The sequence below is a fragment of the Dermacentor albipictus genome, chromosome 1 (genome assembly GCF_038994185.2).
Source record: "Dermacentor albipictus isolate Rhodes 1998 colony chromosome 1, USDA_Dalb.pri_finalv2, whole genome shotgun sequence".
Lineage (NCBI taxonomy): Eukaryota > Metazoa > Arthropoda > Arachnida > Ixodida > Ixodidae > Dermacentor > Dermacentor albipictus.
The window spans coordinates 458,099,780-458,118,797 of NC_091821.1; the positions used below are offsets into that span (position 1 = coordinate 458,099,780).

Consider the following 19,018-nt stretch of genomic DNA (forward strand, 5'->3'; position numbering starts at 1 on the left):
TAAGATATGATCAATCCATGACAATGTATCTTTTGTGTTCTTAGTAGTACTCATTAGTCGTTGCCATAATTTTATTACATATAGCTTTTATGCACTTTACAGAGATCGCTTTCGGGCCCCTTTACAGCTACGTCACAATAACTCACAGAACTCATCTATCCACTGCAAACTCATCAACACTGACCTGGCGCTCTTTGGCCATAATTGGCCCTTGCGCCATAAAACAACAAATTCATCATCATATGTCTGTCGCTGAGAGAGACTTCTTCTTTTCTAATGTGGTGTGCACCCAGAAAGATGCTGAAGAAATTGCTCTCAGCACGGTGAAACAGGCTGGATGTGGGTGTACCTCCTCATGTTCTTATGTTGGCAAATTTTAGCAAACAATATTTTTGTGTATGTCTTGCCTATGGGTAATTGTGGCACATATCAGCATGCACAAAACAATTCTAGAATTTCAAGGCCTGTGCTTTTATGTAGGTGGCACAAGGAGCGAAGAATGCGTTTGTCGAGCTCTATCGCTCATTGGGTTGTGGCTCGCAGGCTGCCACTCAAGACCCTTGGGCAAGAGCTGCTGCGCAGGAAGCCATTCAGTGGAAAGGCAGTAATGGACGGCAACAGAAACAGTCGGCATGTTCAAAATTGTTTGCACAAGCTTACGTTTACGCAGTTTTTCTTAACAATATTATTGCTCCTGAATGCTTTTCATACTTCAGGGACAAGCACAAAGGCTGAGACAAGGAAGGATCTTGAGCAATAAAGCTGATCAGTCAGTTGTCGAGGTGAGTTATGCATGTGGAGGCTTCCTCCTGACAATACATGTTAAAATATTTGACAAATATATTCTAGCCAACCAGAAATTAAGGAATAACTTTTTTCTGTATCCCCAAATATTTCCTGTATCCCCAAATGCTTTATATAACAGGAATACTGAACGAGAATTGGGCTTTATCGATCAAGTGAGCTTTACATGTAGTTATATTTGTGAAAACCTGGCATTTCAAATGGCATAGGTTATAGTGGTGGACTTATTGTCGTGTTTGTATGCCGGATAGTTATTCAGTATGGGTTACATCAGCAGACATGAGTTCTTGACAAGTTAACATCAGTGTATGTGTCATTTTTCACCAGACAAGACTTGGCTGGGGGGTCAAGCTGCCCCAGCATCACTCATCCCAGCCGACCAGCGCCGCTGCAGCCATCCCTCCCCCTTCCTTTATAGATCAAGTGAGCTTTACACGTAGTTATGGTTGTGAAGACCTGGCATTTCAAATGACATAGGTTATAGTAGATGACTTATTGTCGTGTTAGTATGCCGGGTAGTTATTCAGTATGGGTTACATCAGCAGACATGAGTTCTTGACAAGTTAACATCAGTGGCTGTGTCATTTTTCACCAGACAAGACTTGGCTGGGGGGTCAAGCTGCCCCAGCATCACTCATCCCAGCCGACCAGCGCCGCTGCAGCCATCCCCCCCTTCCTTTATAGATCAAGTGAGCTTTACATGTAGTTATGGTTGTGAAGACCTGGCATTTCAAATGACATAGGTTATAGTAGATGACTTATTGTCGTGTTAGTATGCCGGGTAGTTTTTCAGTATGGGTTACATCAGCAGACATGAGTTCTTGACAAGTTAACATCAGTGGCTGTGTCATTTTTCACCAGACAAGACTTGGCTTTACCAGTCACTGTGTGCTTCCACATAGGTACTTTAGGAGAAGGCCTGACATCACAGTATATACTCCTTTTTTTCCGATCTCGTTCTTTTTTCCTCAGTTCAGTAGTGCAGTGGGGTAGAACACAATGATTGAAGTCAATTTTTGTAGCCTGCATGCTAATAAATAAGAACTTTCAGACTGACTCCAATCAAATAGGTGAATTTTATTAGCCGACATTTTGGAGCGTCAGGTGCGAGGATGATTGCTACTGCGTCGTGAAGACGGGGCAAGTCAAAAACCTGCTCAGACACTTGAAACTCCATAGACCCGGATATACAGTTCACATATGAGCGCGAACAGACCGGATCGCTCTCATTCTTACATGTACAAGCTACACGAGCAGACGACATACTAAAAATTTCAATCTACCGAAAACCAAGCCACATGGGCTGCTACGTTCACTTCGAATCCAACCATCCAGCAAACCCAAGGCAGCTGTTGTAACTTATTCATTCAAAAGAGCCGAACCTCATTCCCCATCAGACTCTGATCAAAAGAAAGAAAAGAGAATGGTTCTCAATGAACTTAAAAGGAATGGCTACACAGAGGACTTCATTGGAAATACAATCCGACAACAAAAAAGAAGAAACAAGCTACGGGACCCTCAACCGTTGACGTCTCCCCCACCTAGCCCGGGAACGAGTGAGCATCCCGTACGTCGAACACACCAGCGAAGCTCTCTGCCGAATATTGAAAAAAGAAAGCCTCAAAGCTGCGCACAAACCGATGAACACTTTCAATATCATCTCCCTAAACCAGAAGATAGTCCACCAAAAGAAAAAGCTCAAGACATCTACAAAATCAGCTGTGCCGACTGTCCGGCGTGTACATCAGGGAAACCGAAAATCTAACAGAATCAGACAACACGAGAATGACGTCCAAACATACAACACAATACACAGCGCCGTCGCTGAACATTCTGAAGACGCCTACCACAAAATTGCTTTCCAAGAAACCCAAATCCTTCAAACAGAGACGAACTCGCGAAAATGACTACTGCTGGAGTCATGGCGCATTGAGAATACGGGGAGGTGGGGGGGGGGGGAGGTTAAGGCAAACCGCGTGAAGTGCAACGCTCGGTGTATATCCATGGCCTTGGCGACATGGTGAAAAGATGAAAAGGACGCCCAGCCAGCTAAATCCCCGCTCGAGGTCACCAAGACCAAAACATCTGCGCTCTCCCGTGTCCGTCCCCTCCGCCTCCCGTAAACGGCACTCTCGCGGGTCAAGCTCCCCCAGCATCAGTCATCCTAGCCGACCAGCGCCGCTGCAGCCATCCCCCTTTTATCCCCTATTGTCAGGTGTCTCCTCGCCTTCCCTACTCTCCTCTCCTGTTTATGAAAGACGCTTTAAAAGCTGTACACCACCCCCCAAGGATACCCCCTGAAGTAGCCGAATACGCACCCAAATGTCAGGCTAATAAAATTATTTTAATTGGTTGGAGTCAGTCTTAAAGACATAATCAATTCCCCAAACAGACAGATAATTCTGTTGAAATGTTCAGCAACATGCTGAAAAATCCTATGCAATCATTTTGGTGCCTCTGTAAAACGTTCCTAGTAAAAATGATGTACGTACATTTAAACGTGTTCAAAACATTGGTGTATTTTTTACTGTATAAGCTGAATTGCGATAACCTTAAGCCTCAGCAATGATTCTCCTAGCAGTGTTCATCAGATTGCGATATAAACAAGGACATATTTCCGATCAGGGCATTATAACAGAAAGTAACCTCTCATTTTTCGGGGGTCAGTGCTAACAGTAAGTGAATTGCTTGTGTAGATGCAGTTAAATATCAGAATAAATGAGTATCTGCCTTGCGAAAATATATGCTACAGTGTTCCTTTACTTTTTATAACCTTATTTTCTCATTGCACCTTATTAAAGACAAAGTAGCAATAGCTGTGCTACAAATGCATGAATTTATTTGAACTGATTTGTACTTATTGCCTCTGCACTGAGAATGAAATGCCAGTATGCATGGAATGTTGCGTTACCACGTGACATCTAACTGCTGGTTGGACTAATAGTTAAATTGAGTCAGCCATGGCTGTGTGCCAGCCCTGATGGACTGTTCAAGGATAGTGAGGAGAGTGCTCCTCGAAATAAAGTGCCCCTTTTCAAGAAAAGACAGTGTGCTGATTGATGCTGACAATTAAATTAGCGTCATCAGCTAGATCTTTTATGAAGGTGGCAAACTAACGCTGAAGAAGCGCCACCAGTATTACACGCAAGTGCAAATTGCAATTGATGTGACGAATACGAGCAGATGTTTCATTTTGTGTACACGTCTCTGCAGAGCATTGTTATTATTGTACAGCGAGATGATGCATTTCTTGCACAGTCTGTACCTGTTCTTGAACACTTATATTACAGCTTTTACATTAAAGAACTTCTTCATGAATAAAGATTGTTTACTACGCCAGTGCAGCTATAGATAGCCTTGTAAAAATATGCAGCAAGACAGAACTGAAAGGTAGTTAAGGTGTGCTTTATTATTAAATGCTTTATCAGGAATCGCAGGTGGCATTGGTAGATCCTGTTTCTTTATATGTATTGTTTCTACTACATAAGTCCCTACTGAAATATTCTCACATTATACGAGACAGCAATACTACTCGGAAGGACTGTGTAGAGCACTTGTTTCCGGATATAAGTTGCAGTGACTTTTTACAGTGACCTAACTATGCCTTTAACTATATAACTTGTGATTTGTTTACCTAAAGGTGTTTGTCATTCAATTACTGCAAGTCGCAATGACTGGATGGTTATCTCTTTATGTGGGGTGTACACAATGCACAGCATGGATGGTTTGTAATTTAACTATGGTGTTTTTGCCTGCCATCTTGTTTATATCACCATAGAGAACGCTCACAATTTATGAAGTTTTTCTGTTATGTTTGTTCTCTTAGCATGGTGCTTTATATTAAACGCTGGATTGTTGCTGTCGCTTGTCAAATTTTACCCACGGATTTGTAAATAAATTTTTTGTATTTGTAACTCAGCCCTAGTTGTCTACATTCACATAAACATCCTAATGCACAGAATTCCTGTTTAATCTGGGTCATATGTGGTATCATGCAGAGGAAATAGGACAGCAAAACAAAAACAACAAAACATCTATGTGTCTGCCAAGTTCACCTTGCCTGTCACAATGAAGTTGTATCAACTAGCTGAAACAAATTTCATAGTGCATGCGTTAAGGCAGTTCGCACGATAAGTGCACAAACATATCGTGCTAATGCACACTGTGTATGGCATCTGCTTATGCCTACTGTGCACTACTGTTGGGCTCGTTTTCAGTGACACTTGTCTACAAAGAATAAAATATTTATTACGACAAATGCGCTCAATAAACATTGCTGCAAGATACAGTGGTCTAAAATTATAAAGTACAAGAACAATAATAAATGACTTAACGTACGTGCGGCATTGTTTCCAACTTAATACTCGCATTATTACAGCAGTGTACTTAAAGCACAAAAATATAGGTAGTGCTCACATTATTGCAGCAGTGAACTTAAATAAGAAATGTGCAGGCCCTACGAAGTGGGATGATTTTGTTTGTCCTCCCGGCACTGCTACTGCACTTCGTAACAAGTTTGTAAACAATAAAGGATACAAAAAATGGTAATGGAAGAACAGCATTTAAACAATCTCCAGATGCACTATCTGTTTGCAAGGTTTGCCAAGGACTAGAGCAATATAACCAAAAGTATGAACAAGAAAATATTTCTCTGTATGTAGCCATTGTAGGGGCTTTCAATTATGCAGTATTCGTTATGACAAAAGCATGTGTGGTTGAAGGTTTGCTAAAACGCAGCACATGTGAAATATGTGATCCGTTGCAGGGATCGGCGAAATTAGTATGCGGTGATTTAAGATATTGTAATGCTTAATTCTCTTAATTGCCCTCTCCACATGTATGCGGACAGAAGAAACAGAGTAAGTCTGTTCCATTTCCTCAGGTGTGAAAGGAACATTGCTTCCTACTGAAAAAGGTGGCATTATGAAGACTACTTCTCTATCAGCAAGGGAAGTTCTGATGCCTGGAAAGCGCCTGTCAGACAAAATTGTGTCTTGAGCTTCAATAAGGTTCCAAAACTTTGAATCTAATGAAATATAAGTATCTGAACATCTGCCACCATATGGTTTGGACTTGAATACCACCATTCCATTTGGAATGATAGCAACAAGAAATTTGAATTAGTAGGTTCCTTTGTACTTCGAGTGGAGCACGTGTTGCTGCCTTACCTCGTATAGGGTTTCAGTTTTCATTTCTGTGCAATCAATGATGAGTGTGCACTGTGGCTAATTTACTTTAAAACAAAATGGCTACGACAACATTACGTCAGTTATTGGGAGCGTGTAAATCCAGTCCTTTGTTATTTCAGTCAGTGTGTGCAACGCAGTGTAGAATACACGGGGCGCAGTTTTCTCATGCACTCCAAAAAGAATAGCAACTGCAGAGAATGATATTCACAGCTTCGTTTTCATTAAAAAACATGAGCAACATATTTTCGACTGTAACAGCACTACTCCTCTCCCTAACTGTTGGTAACAAACTTTAAATTATGGGGTTTTACGTGCCAAAACCACTTTCTGATTATGAGGCACGCCGTAGTGGGGGACTCCGGAAATTTCGACCACCTGGGGTTCTTTAACGTGCACCTAAATCTAAGTACACGGGTGTTTTCGCATTTCGCCCCCATCGAGATGCGGCCGCCGTAGCCGGGATTCGATCCCGCGACCTCGTGCTCAGCAGGCCAACACCGTTGGTAACAAACTGAGTAATAATGCAAACACATTGTTGTCAACACCACAGAGACTTCTTAGGGCATCTGGGCTGCCAATTATGATGTGGAAGCCACCAAAAAAGCATTTTCTAGTGCTAGGGCCAACAGCAACACTCCGTAAAATATGCTGCTGAGTGACAACAGTTCCACTAGTACATTCCGCAGGAACATGTTAAGACTTTGAGGGGAACGCCCAGGATCAGGAATACCTCCTTCAGTGACAAGGAGAACTTCTGTTTCGATGCTGTGGATCTGCAAGTAAGGAACCACAAAGAAAAGAATTGGAGTTAGACGCATTTGAAACCCCAAGAATTCACACAACGCATACCTTAAGTCTGGCACACTTATATTTTGCATTTCAGCTGCAGCATTTCTTGGGTTGTGCAGCTTGGTATAGTGCCTCTTGCACACTCGGCAGAAGTTGAAATATCTGTACTTTGCCCAGTTGTAGCTGCAGCATCTACCTGGTGCCTTTTCTGTCATCCGAAAAGTAGAATGCTGAGGCATGTCTGCAATGCATGTAGATAGTGAACAAGGGACACCATGATTTTTCAAGGAATATAGCACTGAAACACAAAATTGTTGAGAAAATTAGAATACACATGTCTTTCCTTTTTTTCATTTCTTCAACAGGTATCTTTATGTGCAATAAACATAAAAACCAAAGCATTTCAAATTGGTTCATATTGAAAATGTTCTGAACACAAGACTTAATTGTCTCCTACATTTTTTATGCATTTTATTGTAATGTGATTTCACGCAATTATTTACAAAGAGTAAATCCTTCCATGGACGTTTTCAGGGCAGCAAACAGAAAACGTTTTCTAAGGCAGCAAACAGCGTGCGAACATAACTAAAGTGCGCTTCCTACAGCGCCTGGGCACCGCATCTTTCTGTCTCGCAGGAGCTACAGCAGACGCTTCAAGCAACACGCGCACAATAAATGTCAATAAACGCGACATTTTTTTGCACACGTGCGTTACTTCGCAATTACTCATCGAGTGCACCTACGGCAACATTATTGCTCACATTTGAAAAAACGCAGTCGAGCAGGCTCAGCACACTGCGAAGCGTGCTTGTTGTATTGGCGCAGGACGTACAAATACCGAAACTACAAATGAGCTCGTCATACAACGATGCTCTAGGACAAGATTTTGAATTCATAAACGAATCAAAATGTTTGGTTAAACTCACCTGCCAAATCTCTCCGCTCCACTTGCTGAATTGCGGACGTCTGGAAACAGGTGGAAATACCGATGGCACATACGCAGGATGGTCCGCAATGTTGTTTTTTTCTGTTGCCAACGAAGTGGCGGCTGCATATTTTTGAGTTTTCGCTTGGTTGCCACAGTCCTCCGTCAGGGCTACGCAACACAATTTCAGCAGAACGACATCATCACACTTTCTCATGCGAGGCGCTGTGTTGTGGGGAATGCAAGTAATTCGATTACCCCGCACGTTGCACGGCCCGTATCCAGCGCTCTCGCCTTTCCCTTTTATACGATCGCGATGGAAATCGGTAAAACTGAACGTTGTTATTCAGTCCTGCACGTTCATGGCAATTCACAACACAACAGTAGCGTCGATTCCGGCATTTCTTCGTAGCCCGCGGAGCTATCGACGAAGCCGTCGCTTCTGACATCGGTCCGACGAGTGAGCCAACAAGCTCTTTGTGGCAGTTCGGCGGCACGTCTAACGAGCGGAGACATTCATAGCTGTCTGTGTGTGGGCTAAATGCGCAAAACACTCGCAATATGTCTCAAAATGTAGTTAAATCGTTGTTTCGCACTCGCTAGCTCCATAGGCAACTTAGCAAGGGAGTCGGGCTTCGCACTACTCAATTACTGCCTCTTCGTACCGGCAGGTGGCGCTACGCGTCTTTCAAAACTCCAGAGTCTGACGTTTATAGCTTCGGACGTCCGCGCAGCGCTTCGCGCTCACTAACGTATTGGCGGCGAGGAGTTTCGGAGTCGCCATCTATCGGAAGCGCCTCGCTGACGTAGTAAGAGTGATCACGCGGCGCGCTCCTCATAGGTTTTGCCGTCAGCGCTCCCTGAAAACACCACGCGCGAGCTCTCCCGGATATTTATTTAAGTACTTTCGAAACGAGTGAAGTTTATTAACGTCTAAATAATAATCTTGGGCAAACTGAAAGCACAGAATCGTTTACAGACGCTATCTCTTTACCGAATACGTACAGTGAACGCCACTGCGCGCGCTCGCCGCGATGGAGTCTCCCGAACCAGCTTCTTGCGTGAAAGATAGGTAAACGCTGGGAGGAAACTATGTGAAATATGTCCTTAGAGTGTTTGTATAACTAAATGGAGCGTAATAGAATGAAGCCTCAATGCAGCCATCGCAGATTCGCAGTGACCGACTGTGCGGCTGCATACTTGTCCGCGCACTGTTTCGCTTTCGCCGCGTGCGCGTTTTCGCACCGCGCCATTAGCTTTAGGCCGCAAAATATGAGCATTTGACAGTATACAAGCAACCATTGTTGCGTGGGCGCTATCAGAGCTGTTCAAAAATAATTTCATTGTAGAGACTTCGACGCCTACGGGGACTGTGATGCGCCGACTGGGATGTGCCGTCGCGACGATTCAATCTTCTTTTTTCTTCTAAATTCGTGGACGTTTCAATATTATTTCTCGAGTTGCGTCGCACTGTATGTTAATCGGTGTTCTCAATGTGCGATTTCCCGCTCTTCTTTTTTTTAATCCAGTGCATTAATTCAGACCACAAACATGACCATATGCCATGCTTCTTTTTTAATGTGCTTCTTCCGCTCCCTTTCCACTCCAGTGAACTTGGCAGTATCTATAGCATCAACAAGTTAAAAATTAAATTAAATTATGGGGTTTGCGAGCCAAAGCCACTTTCTTATTAAGAGGCACGCCGTAGTGGAAGACTCCGGAAATTCTGACCACCTGGGGTTCTTTAACGTGCACCTAAATCTAAGCACACCAGTGTTTTCGCATTTCGTCCCCATCGAAATGCGGCCGCCGTGGCCGGGATTTGATCCCGCGACCTCGTGCTCAGCAGCCCAACAACACATCGACAAGTTCATAGAGCAAACCGTCATGATCTTAGTCGGGCAGCGGACTCGGCGAGCGTCTCGGTGCGCATTTTCCGAACATCGCAGACCCGGCGCCGTAGCAGTCATCTTCCTCGCGTCTGTGCTTGTTGCATACCCGAGTTGCGGCCGATGACTGTTTGCCGGTTTTATGTTTTGCGAGCCAAGCTTCACGCAGCACCTTGTGCTGCGGCTACGTGTGAATAAGGCATTACGGCACTGCGGCACCGAGCAGTAGCCTACCATGTTGCGCGCCTTCAAAGGCAGCTTCTACCTATTGTAGTGCTTTCAAGCGTTGTAAAGGAGACACTCGAAGCGGGAAAATCTCGCCACTAAATGAGGACCGCAGCGAACGAGGGAATTTAAACTCTCGTTTTCAGCTCGCTTCGGCGCTCCCGAAGCAGCCGACGCGGCCGCTATGTCCACGTGACCCCTAATAGCGCGTCACGCCGACTGTGGCGCCAGCTTTTCGATTGGTGGAGCTCGAGGCCCATACCGCCGACGTGAAAGAGCACGCGTCAACGCAGCCGTCGTTGCGGCTACTTGCGTGATGTTGCCTAAAATCGAGCAGTGGTGCACGCTGTCAACATGCACTAATGGGAAAGATAAGGTGAATGTAAAGAAAACAATCGGAATGGGTGTCGCGGTTTCTTGTCGCGGGTGTCGCGGTGTCTCTGTGTCGCGGTTTGATGCGCTGCGACCGCCCGCTTACTGCATAACAGCACCATGTGCCGGACTGCCGGCGATGCATGGTCCCCTTCGTCGCGACCGTCAGCAGCAGAGCAACCGAATGTTGCACTAGAAATTCGTCAAGCTTGATGAGGCCGGCGTGAGGGTGAGGGCGAAGTCTGGCGTCACTCGGGGCACTCTCGTCGTCAGCGCACTGAGGCAGTGTTCCAGTATATGCTCCCGCAGGGAGCAGAGTTGCGCATACCTTTTCCGGCGCCGCTCGCGCCGCTATTGGCCGAGCGCGAGAAATGATGTCAAATGATCCGTGCCGCTGCGAAGCCAACTTTACGGGCGCATCGCTTACTCATACGAACTCGTCGTTTCCGTCAGTGCCATCGCCATTGCAATCAGCGGCCCGTCGTTGGTGCGTTGATAGGAGCAGCTGCGGGTTTCAGGTACGGTATTCGACGATGTGAAGTCAACGACCTTGGTGAAGTGATACGAAACACATCGTACTGGCACTTGTATTCCAGTATGACAGGGTGCAGCGCACCACACTGCACAAACCGCACGGAAGGCAGTAAAGCGCTCTACGCGGTGCCATGCGGACGGACAGACGTGCGCCGGCGACTCGTGTGGCTTCGGCGTATGGGTCGAGACCGGCCGGCTCCGAAAGGCACGAGGATATGCGAGGTGAGTTCGCCTTGTTTACACCTAAAGCATCATTTATCTCGAGTAACACCTCTGTTAACGCTGAGATACGTACGCCTGGCATAAGGGGTGGCTCACTTGTAAGCGTGCCACGTGAGCGCGACACTCACGTGGCACGCATACGCCAAGAATGTTAAAAGGAATCTTTAGCTCGGGCCCAACTCCTACTCGCCCTATTTAAATACATCTAAAATGCAGAAACTCCATTCCGTGATCACCCCTGGACCGATTTTAATTAGTTTTGATGCATTTGAGATATAAAGTTAAATTCTGTGGCAGTTCGAAGCGGAATTTTGATTTAGGGCCTGCATTTTGTTAAAAGAACTTCCGAAAGTTCGAAAAAAGTAGAAGCACGAAGTTTGCAAGTTATTAGCTCTGCATCAAGCACAGATATCGCGTTCCTGTAAACGGCATCCACTACTAGGTCATAAAAGGCGGAAAAATTAGATATGTAAATTTATATCTTACGTGAATATCTATATCTATATTACGTGAATATTATATCTTACGTAAAGGGGTTCTGCAAAATCGCTAGCTATTTCCATATTACTAAATTTTTAGGTTCATGTGTGGCATACAAATTTTGTATGCTTTACATGTACTATGACATGCAATATTGTGACATCATTTTTAATTGCGAGTTACAGAGCGGGAAATTTGATAGTTTCATTTTCTGGAAATTTTCGACTTTCGCCAATTTTTAATAAAAAGTTGACGACCTAACTCAAAAACTCGAAACCAGCAGTCACTAGATTTTCACTTTCTTTTAAATGCAACAAACCTCATTACATTTGGTGCTGTGGTTGCCGAAAAAAAAAAGAATTGTCCTATTACATGTATTTAGATATGGGCACCCGAGCTAAAGCTTAACCTTCCAGCTCGTTCAATTCCCTGTGTTGCTTGTACGGTTGTTGACTATGCGGGTCTAGAACAGTGCGTTCAAAACAGTAAATACTAGCAGGTACAATTTGCCCATTGCACTCTGGTTTTTCTCCAGTTTTTTTATTTTTTGATCGCCTTCTGATTTTGAATGTAATGTCGATTGACGCTCCCGCTTATGAGACAGCTGTGATAGCTCATTACAGGCATTTACTGCCCGCAATACTGCATTTACTGCGCGCAATATCTTGCTTGTACGATCAGCCTTAGTCAAAATGCGGTATGTAAAATCCTGCCTGTAGGTTTAATAAGCGATCTGTTATAGTAAATTGACATTAATGCCCTACAACCTCACGTTGGGATGGAGCGTCATGTGTACACATACAAATGGCTGTCATCTGCACTACTTCGTTCTGTATATACAAGACTCACGGGCGTATGCCAGGTATTCGACAAGGCACAGCTGTTGAATATTGCACATGTTTCTGTGGTTGTACTTACTACTAACTGAAATTGCATTTATGCAGGACCACTTCACGAAAGATCAGTTTGAGCATGGCCTGCAAGAAAGGAAACGTTTGAAGCCAGACGCGGTCCCTAGCATCTTTTCCTGTGAGTTCTCACCGCATAGCCACTTCTATTCGCTTCTTAGTGCTCTTGTAGTGTGGGATGAAAAAAAAAAGCTGTGGTGGACCAGCACATGATTTTGCTGCGATGACCAGAGCATGTTATGGAATAAACGTTATTAATGAATGGAATGTTAGTCTTCTTTAACAACACTTTGCATCACATCTAGCTGCATGTGGTGCAAATTTTATGCTCATATGCGCCCATTATTGTACATACATTTGCTTTGTTGTCAGGCTTGCTTTACATACACTTCTTTATCAATCCCACTCTCTCTATAATATTTTCCACCTGAAGGTAAAATGAAGAAATTATTGTCGTGTACGCATGCCCGTCAGCATTTGCCGAAGCTGATGGTGCAGCTGCTGAGTCACCTTCATCGGCACGAGGTAGGAGTGCATTCAATGTAGAACTGCGTGGTAATTTTCTCTAATCGTTTTTTGCATCACATTAGGTTTTTGTTCTTTAATTGTTTGAGTGTTTTAATATTACGTGCTCATACATTTGTTATTTTATTGTGCTTGGTATGTACAAATGTCAGATGTCTGTACTCCACTGCCCTCTATAAATTATTTGCGCCTTGAGGATTAAATAAATATTAGCTGTGCGTTATCTGCAGCCATGCCAGCATTTTTTGAAGTTGATGGTTCGCCTACAGAGTCGCCATTATTGGCACAAAGCAGGAGTGCAGTCACTTTAGTGATATCACTTGCTCAGCCGAAACACAATATTTTGTTTCTTGTAGTGACTTGTGTATCCAAAATGCTGTGCATTGTCTGCAGGTTCGCCAGCACCAGCAGTAGTGGAGAATGCACCTGCCACATCACCTTCGTCAGCTCAAGGTTGGGACAGTTGGGCTAACACAATGGAGACACCATGAAAACAGTCACTTCACTATAGATTACTTGTGTAGCACTAGTACAAATGTTTGCTGTGACAACTATACTAACATATAGGGTGCATAGATTACTTGCCTAGCACTATTAAAAATTTTTGTTGTCACAACTACACTAAAGTATGGCACAAAATATGTGGTGCATTGTCTGCAGGTTGGCCAGCACCAGCAGTAGTGGAGAATGCAACTGCGACATCACCTTCGTCAGCTCAAGGTAGGGAAAGTTGGGCTAACACACTGGAGACCCCATGAAAACGGTCACTTCACTATAGATTACTTGTGTAGCACTAGTCCAAATTATTGCTGTGACAACTACACTGAAATATGGGGTGCATAGATTACTTGCCTAGCACCATTACAATTTTTGCTGTCACAACTATACTAAAGTATGCCACAAAATATGGGGTGCATTGTTTGCAGAACCACAAGCATTTTCACAAGTTTATGGGACCGATATTGTACCAGTGGCATTAACACAATGTAGGAGCACTAACCATATTTTCAAAATGAGCGCAGTTCATAGCTATCCCAATAGTTATGAAGGATATGCCGTTTTGATCATTAAATGCTTTTACACTTTGCAGGCCTCGAGACACAAGAAAACTTCAAGGCACGTGCTTCACCTGCTGTTCAGAGATTTCTGAAAACATCACCTGGTAAGGAATGCTTTTTTCACCCACAGTAACAAAAAGCTGATAAAAGTGCCTCGAACGTTCTTATACTATTTCTGCAGACCTGACACTAGAATGGCCCGGCACACCTGCAAGAAAGCCGGGCATGGCCTTCTCAAAGCAACATTGTTTTTCATTATCAGGTGACAAAAGTGTCCACACTACTTAGTGTAGCTGTGGAGTGTGCCTAATGCACTAGAAAAACTTGCATCACTTTTTGTTCATAACTCCACTCATTATCATGCTGAAACCTTCAGCTGCAGTCTACATCTACTTGATATCTGTGTAAGTGTGGCACTGCTAAAAAAACTGTGACGTGCTCTTGAACGTTGTAAGAACGTGCACGTTTGAAATAATCTGAACTGTGCCTTCCTTGGATTGTCTGCCAATGCTAGCGCATGGCAGCTTTACCTTGGACTTTTGACCATCTGGTGAAGTTCCAAAGCATTACCTCCTTCCCTTATAGCATCCACTACTCCTCAGGCAGACGTCTCATCTCAGTAATATTTGAATATTTTTCCACCACATAAGTGCTATGCAACATGCATATTTTATTGATGTACACTATCTATGGTCTCATAAACATGGATGGCACATGTACACATTCCAAAGCAGAGTAATGTTCATCTACCAATGTAATTGCTGTAATATAATATAGTAGCTAATAACTGTACCATGCTCAAGATGAGTTCCAGAAATCTGCAACTTCCAGCTAAAGATGCTCACTGTAAAATTTGTGTCAGTGCATGGGCAATGTGGACATGGCTATGCATAAATAAGGTAGTTCTTTAGTTCAGAAACTTCCAGCAGCTAATGCGGAATAAAATATCTGTGCAGGAAGTACCAGAGATTTCAAATCTGAGCGAGAACGGCACTTAAAAAGAAGGCTGGACTTGGAACAAAAGCGACGGCGCAAGGCAGAGAAGGAGAGAGATGAACTGCGGAAGTCACTCAGTAGTGTCCTTTCTGAGGACCAGGTTCGAGCCTTAGCGAGAAAAACAATGAAGGGAAGTGCATGGTCACCAGGCACACTTCAGAAAGCCCTTCACGTAAAAGTTGCTTGTGGCAGCAAGGGCTACAACATTGTCAAAGAAAACATTGTTCCCTTACCAGCCGCAAGGACATTACAAAAGCACACTGAACACATCAAGTTCAGACCTGGTAAGCTTCACTGTGTGGCGGCGGTAAGCATGTACTGTTTTTTTTTCTATCATGCACTTATAAGAGAAAACTGCTTGTGCAGGTATTCTGGACGAAGTTTTCGTTGCCCTAAAGGAGAAAGTGGCTGCAATGAGTCCCAGTGAGAGACCCGCTTGCGTTTTGATGGATGAAATGCAAATTTCACCTGGGCTAGATTATGACGCTGCCATTGGCAGCGTCATAGGTAAGGAAGTTTTCTAAGAACCTCACACTAGCAGTCTTATTTCAGTACATCAACGTATTAGGCCATGTTCAAAAAATAATATATGGGAAAAAAATGTGTGTACTCTTTCGCAGTGCAGTACTGACGCTTATAGAGCACACCTTTTTAGGAAACGTGTTTGGGAATGTGAAAGGTCTTCAATGTTTGTTTTTACAGCAAGGTTAATAAACAAGGCTCAGTGCAAGCAGTTATTGGCTCACAGCAAATTTCTGGCAGTCACATGTTCAATCTAAAAAATGAATTAATAATCAGCTTAAAAAATTTGTGCGAGTGCAGTAATTAAATAACGAAAACGTGCTGTTCTCATAGGTATAATACGATGTCAAAAGCTGTGCAAGAAGTTTTATGAACCGAAATGGCATCATTAGGAAAAGAGCTATTGTTGCCATATGACAGAACTGCAAAAAAAAAGCAGTACTGATAAAATCAACAAAAAGATTTTGTATACCAAAAATACACAATAAAAGCATTTATTCAAGAATAATATTACCGATATATGTTGCACATCTTCTTACTTCGTCTAGTTTAACATGTGGCAACTTAGTTATGTTTTTCGAGCTTGATTTGCATCGGGAAACAGCATAAAGTTTAAAGTTGCTGTCTGTAAATACAACCAAGCATTGCAGCACACTGTTTCTTTGTCGAAACAACACGTTTACATGGGCTTGCGTGTGCAAATGATGTTGAAACTTATAAATTTATTATGAAACTTAGAAACCTTATATATTTGAGGAATCTTATTTTCAGATGAGATCTGATGATACAAAGGAACTGGTCATATTTGTTGTTCCGTAATCTTATTCGTTGGACGCTGCTAACATACAAGTGCAAATAATCTTACAGCAGTGCAACAAATCAGGTCACCTCAGGCGGACGACTTTGTAGCTATCAAGTAGACCATGAATACATAATATCAGTTGGGAAGCATACCATGGGCACCAGTTTTTATGATTCTGTCATCGGAACGTGAGGCCATCCATAGCACTGTACTTATAAAGTTGTTCGCATTCTTGGGTATTGCAGGGCAACCAACTATTGGCCCGTCGGATCCAGCCTTGAAGCAAGAACTTGCATCTCATGCATTGGTTTTCATGCTTGGGGGCTTAACAAGCAGGTGGAAGCAACCAGTTGCTTATCATTTCACAGGTACATAATGGATGTTCAATAACGCTAGCCACACTATTTGTTACATCTCAACGTACACTGTGTTATACAAGCTGCCTACTTGATATGCATTGTTGCTTGCCATGGCTTCAGTTGACATGGTATATATTAGTGGAAGCTCTCTGGTAATCTTTAATCATGACAAAATGCCAACCTGGTCGAAATAGTTTGTTGTACAGTTATCTGTTACAAATTAGTGTTTTTTCTAAGTGCTATGGAGATGCTGCATATGGTCTAGTAGTTTAGTGCGAAGTTTAGAATAGTTGCAATATTTCACTTTTTTCTGACCAACTAGGCAAGCAACACAATTAATTCCATGTGGAATGATATAGAGCAACATATATGGTTTTGCAGGTTGAAATTTGGTTACTAACATAGGAGTGCTAAGCGCAAAATTTTTTTCTATGCTTACTTTGTGCCAGAGAATCTAAACTTTCTTTAGTACTCTTGAGCTGCTGTAATTGCCTGTTTGTTCTCATGCAGGCTCGTCTTTCGATGCTCGGCAAGTTAAGGATTGCCTGTTTGAAGTCGTACAACATGCAGAGGCAGCTGGGATGACCATTGATGTGGTTGTAACAGACATGGGCCCAGGGAACATGGCCATCTGGCGTCTGTGCAATATTCAGGCAACAAAATATGGGAAACCAAACGTGTCGTGCCCCCACCCCTGTGACCACAACAGGCAACTGTACTTTATTGCTGATGCACCACACCTACTAAAAAACTTAAGAGGGCATCTTGTTCGAGGACAAGACATAATTCTTGATCAGGCTACTGTGGCTAAGCATACCCTGCCATGCAACAAAGTAAGGCTAATGAATTATGTCTTACGTTGTAATGCATTCTTATTGATGGAGCATGTCCCTTAAAAAGAGCATTCAGTATATTTGTTTGGCTTTCAGCACATCAATGCAACAAAGCCAACACAGTTTGAGTTGGCTGGATTAGCAGAGCTCTAAATGTTAGGGTCACTCATTTTCACATTGAAAAAGCCAGCTCATTTTCACGTAGAAAATTTCACAGTAATTTGGCAAGCCTTACTTGATTTGCTTTTCCTCATCTTTCTTCAGCCTTTAAAAATGTAGTTATTTAATGTTTTTAATGCAAAAGTGACAAACGCTACGGTAAAAATATAGCCGCAAGTGAGGAATAAACATACACTGTCATGATATGTAACGCACGAAGGTATAAAGAAAAATGAGAAGCACAGTGTTGTGGGCTACAAGGTGATTTATAGGGGTGACATAATCGTGAAGAGGTAGTGCAAGAAGTATTTAAGTATGACTATTCTTTGCAATTCGAAGTTTATTGATAATTTATTTACCATTACCCCTTACTCCATAAATAATTTCATGTAAGGAATACAACAATATCCAAAACAGTGTTCTATACAGAAAGATGTATATTTTTTACGTGTTGGTATTCTCACCTTTAAAGAACGTGCAAAGATAACATGGCCAATGTATTTGACTCTACCATATGCAATTGCGTTTTGATTAATAGGTAAACAACATTAAATCAAATGTTTTTCTTATATATGCACATTGATGAGACGTGCTTTTTGCAGGTGTCTCTAGAGCACGTGAGGAAGGCCTGCGAAATCGATGCGGGGCATAAACTAAAATTTCTACCTCACCTCAGACTGCGAGATTTGGACCCGAACCACTACGAAAAGATGAATGTAGCATCTGCACATGCCCTTCTGCACCATGTCACTGCCGCAGCCTTACGGTACCTTGTGGAAAAGGGTCACCAACCGAAGGAAGCACTCACAACAGCATTTGTCTTCGGTGAAATTTTTAAGTGGTTTTCTATTATGACTTCTAGGACCAAGAAAACAGCCCTAAGTGATCTCAATGCACAAAAAGCGGACGAAGCAAAAACATTCCTGGAAGGTTTTGTTCTCATGTTCGCTGGCTTGAATATCATTGAAAAAACAGGAAAATCATCTTGGAAGCCTGTCCAGTCAGGAGCTGTACTGTCAACGCTATGCGCCTTAAAATTGAGGCAGTATTACGTTGTTGAGCAGAAGTTCAAATTTATGTTGTTGTGCAGGCTCAGCCAAGATGCACTGGAGAACTTATTTAGTACAATTCGGCTAAAAACACCTGTTCCTCGTGCCAGGGAGTTTAAGACCACTTTCAGAATAATTGTGCTTGCACAGTTTTCGCAGCCCAGCCCAAATGGCTCTTATACAATCGATGAGTCACATGATCTGTTAACTTTCCTTAAAGAAAAGAAAGAACTTGTACCAGAGTCAACAATCGATGATGTTGTGGAGACAAGCTTTGAAGGTGTCATTGAACTTTGCCAAGAAGAGGAGGATAGCCTAGAATATTTCACTGGGTATATTGCGCATGCTCTAGAGCACAAGTACACCCTCTGCAGGCTC

At 43.0% G+C, this 19,018-nt stretch overlaps 1 protein-coding gene across 1 annotated transcript; it reads left to right on the forward strand.

Moving 5' to 3' along the window:
• Positions 1-10,790: 10,790 nt before the first annotated feature.
• On the forward strand, positions 10,791-14,208 carry LOC139054389 (peroxynitrite isomerase THAP4-like). The gene is made up of 5 exons (XM_070531318.1): positions 10,791-10,949; positions 12,374-12,458; positions 13,523-13,582; positions 13,953-14,024; positions 14,102-14,208. Exons 1-5 carry the CDS (start codon positions 10,791-10,793, stop codon positions 14,206-14,208), a joined length of 483 nt encoding a protein of 160 aa, XP_070387419.1.
• Positions 14,209-19,018: the final 4,810 nt, after the last annotated feature.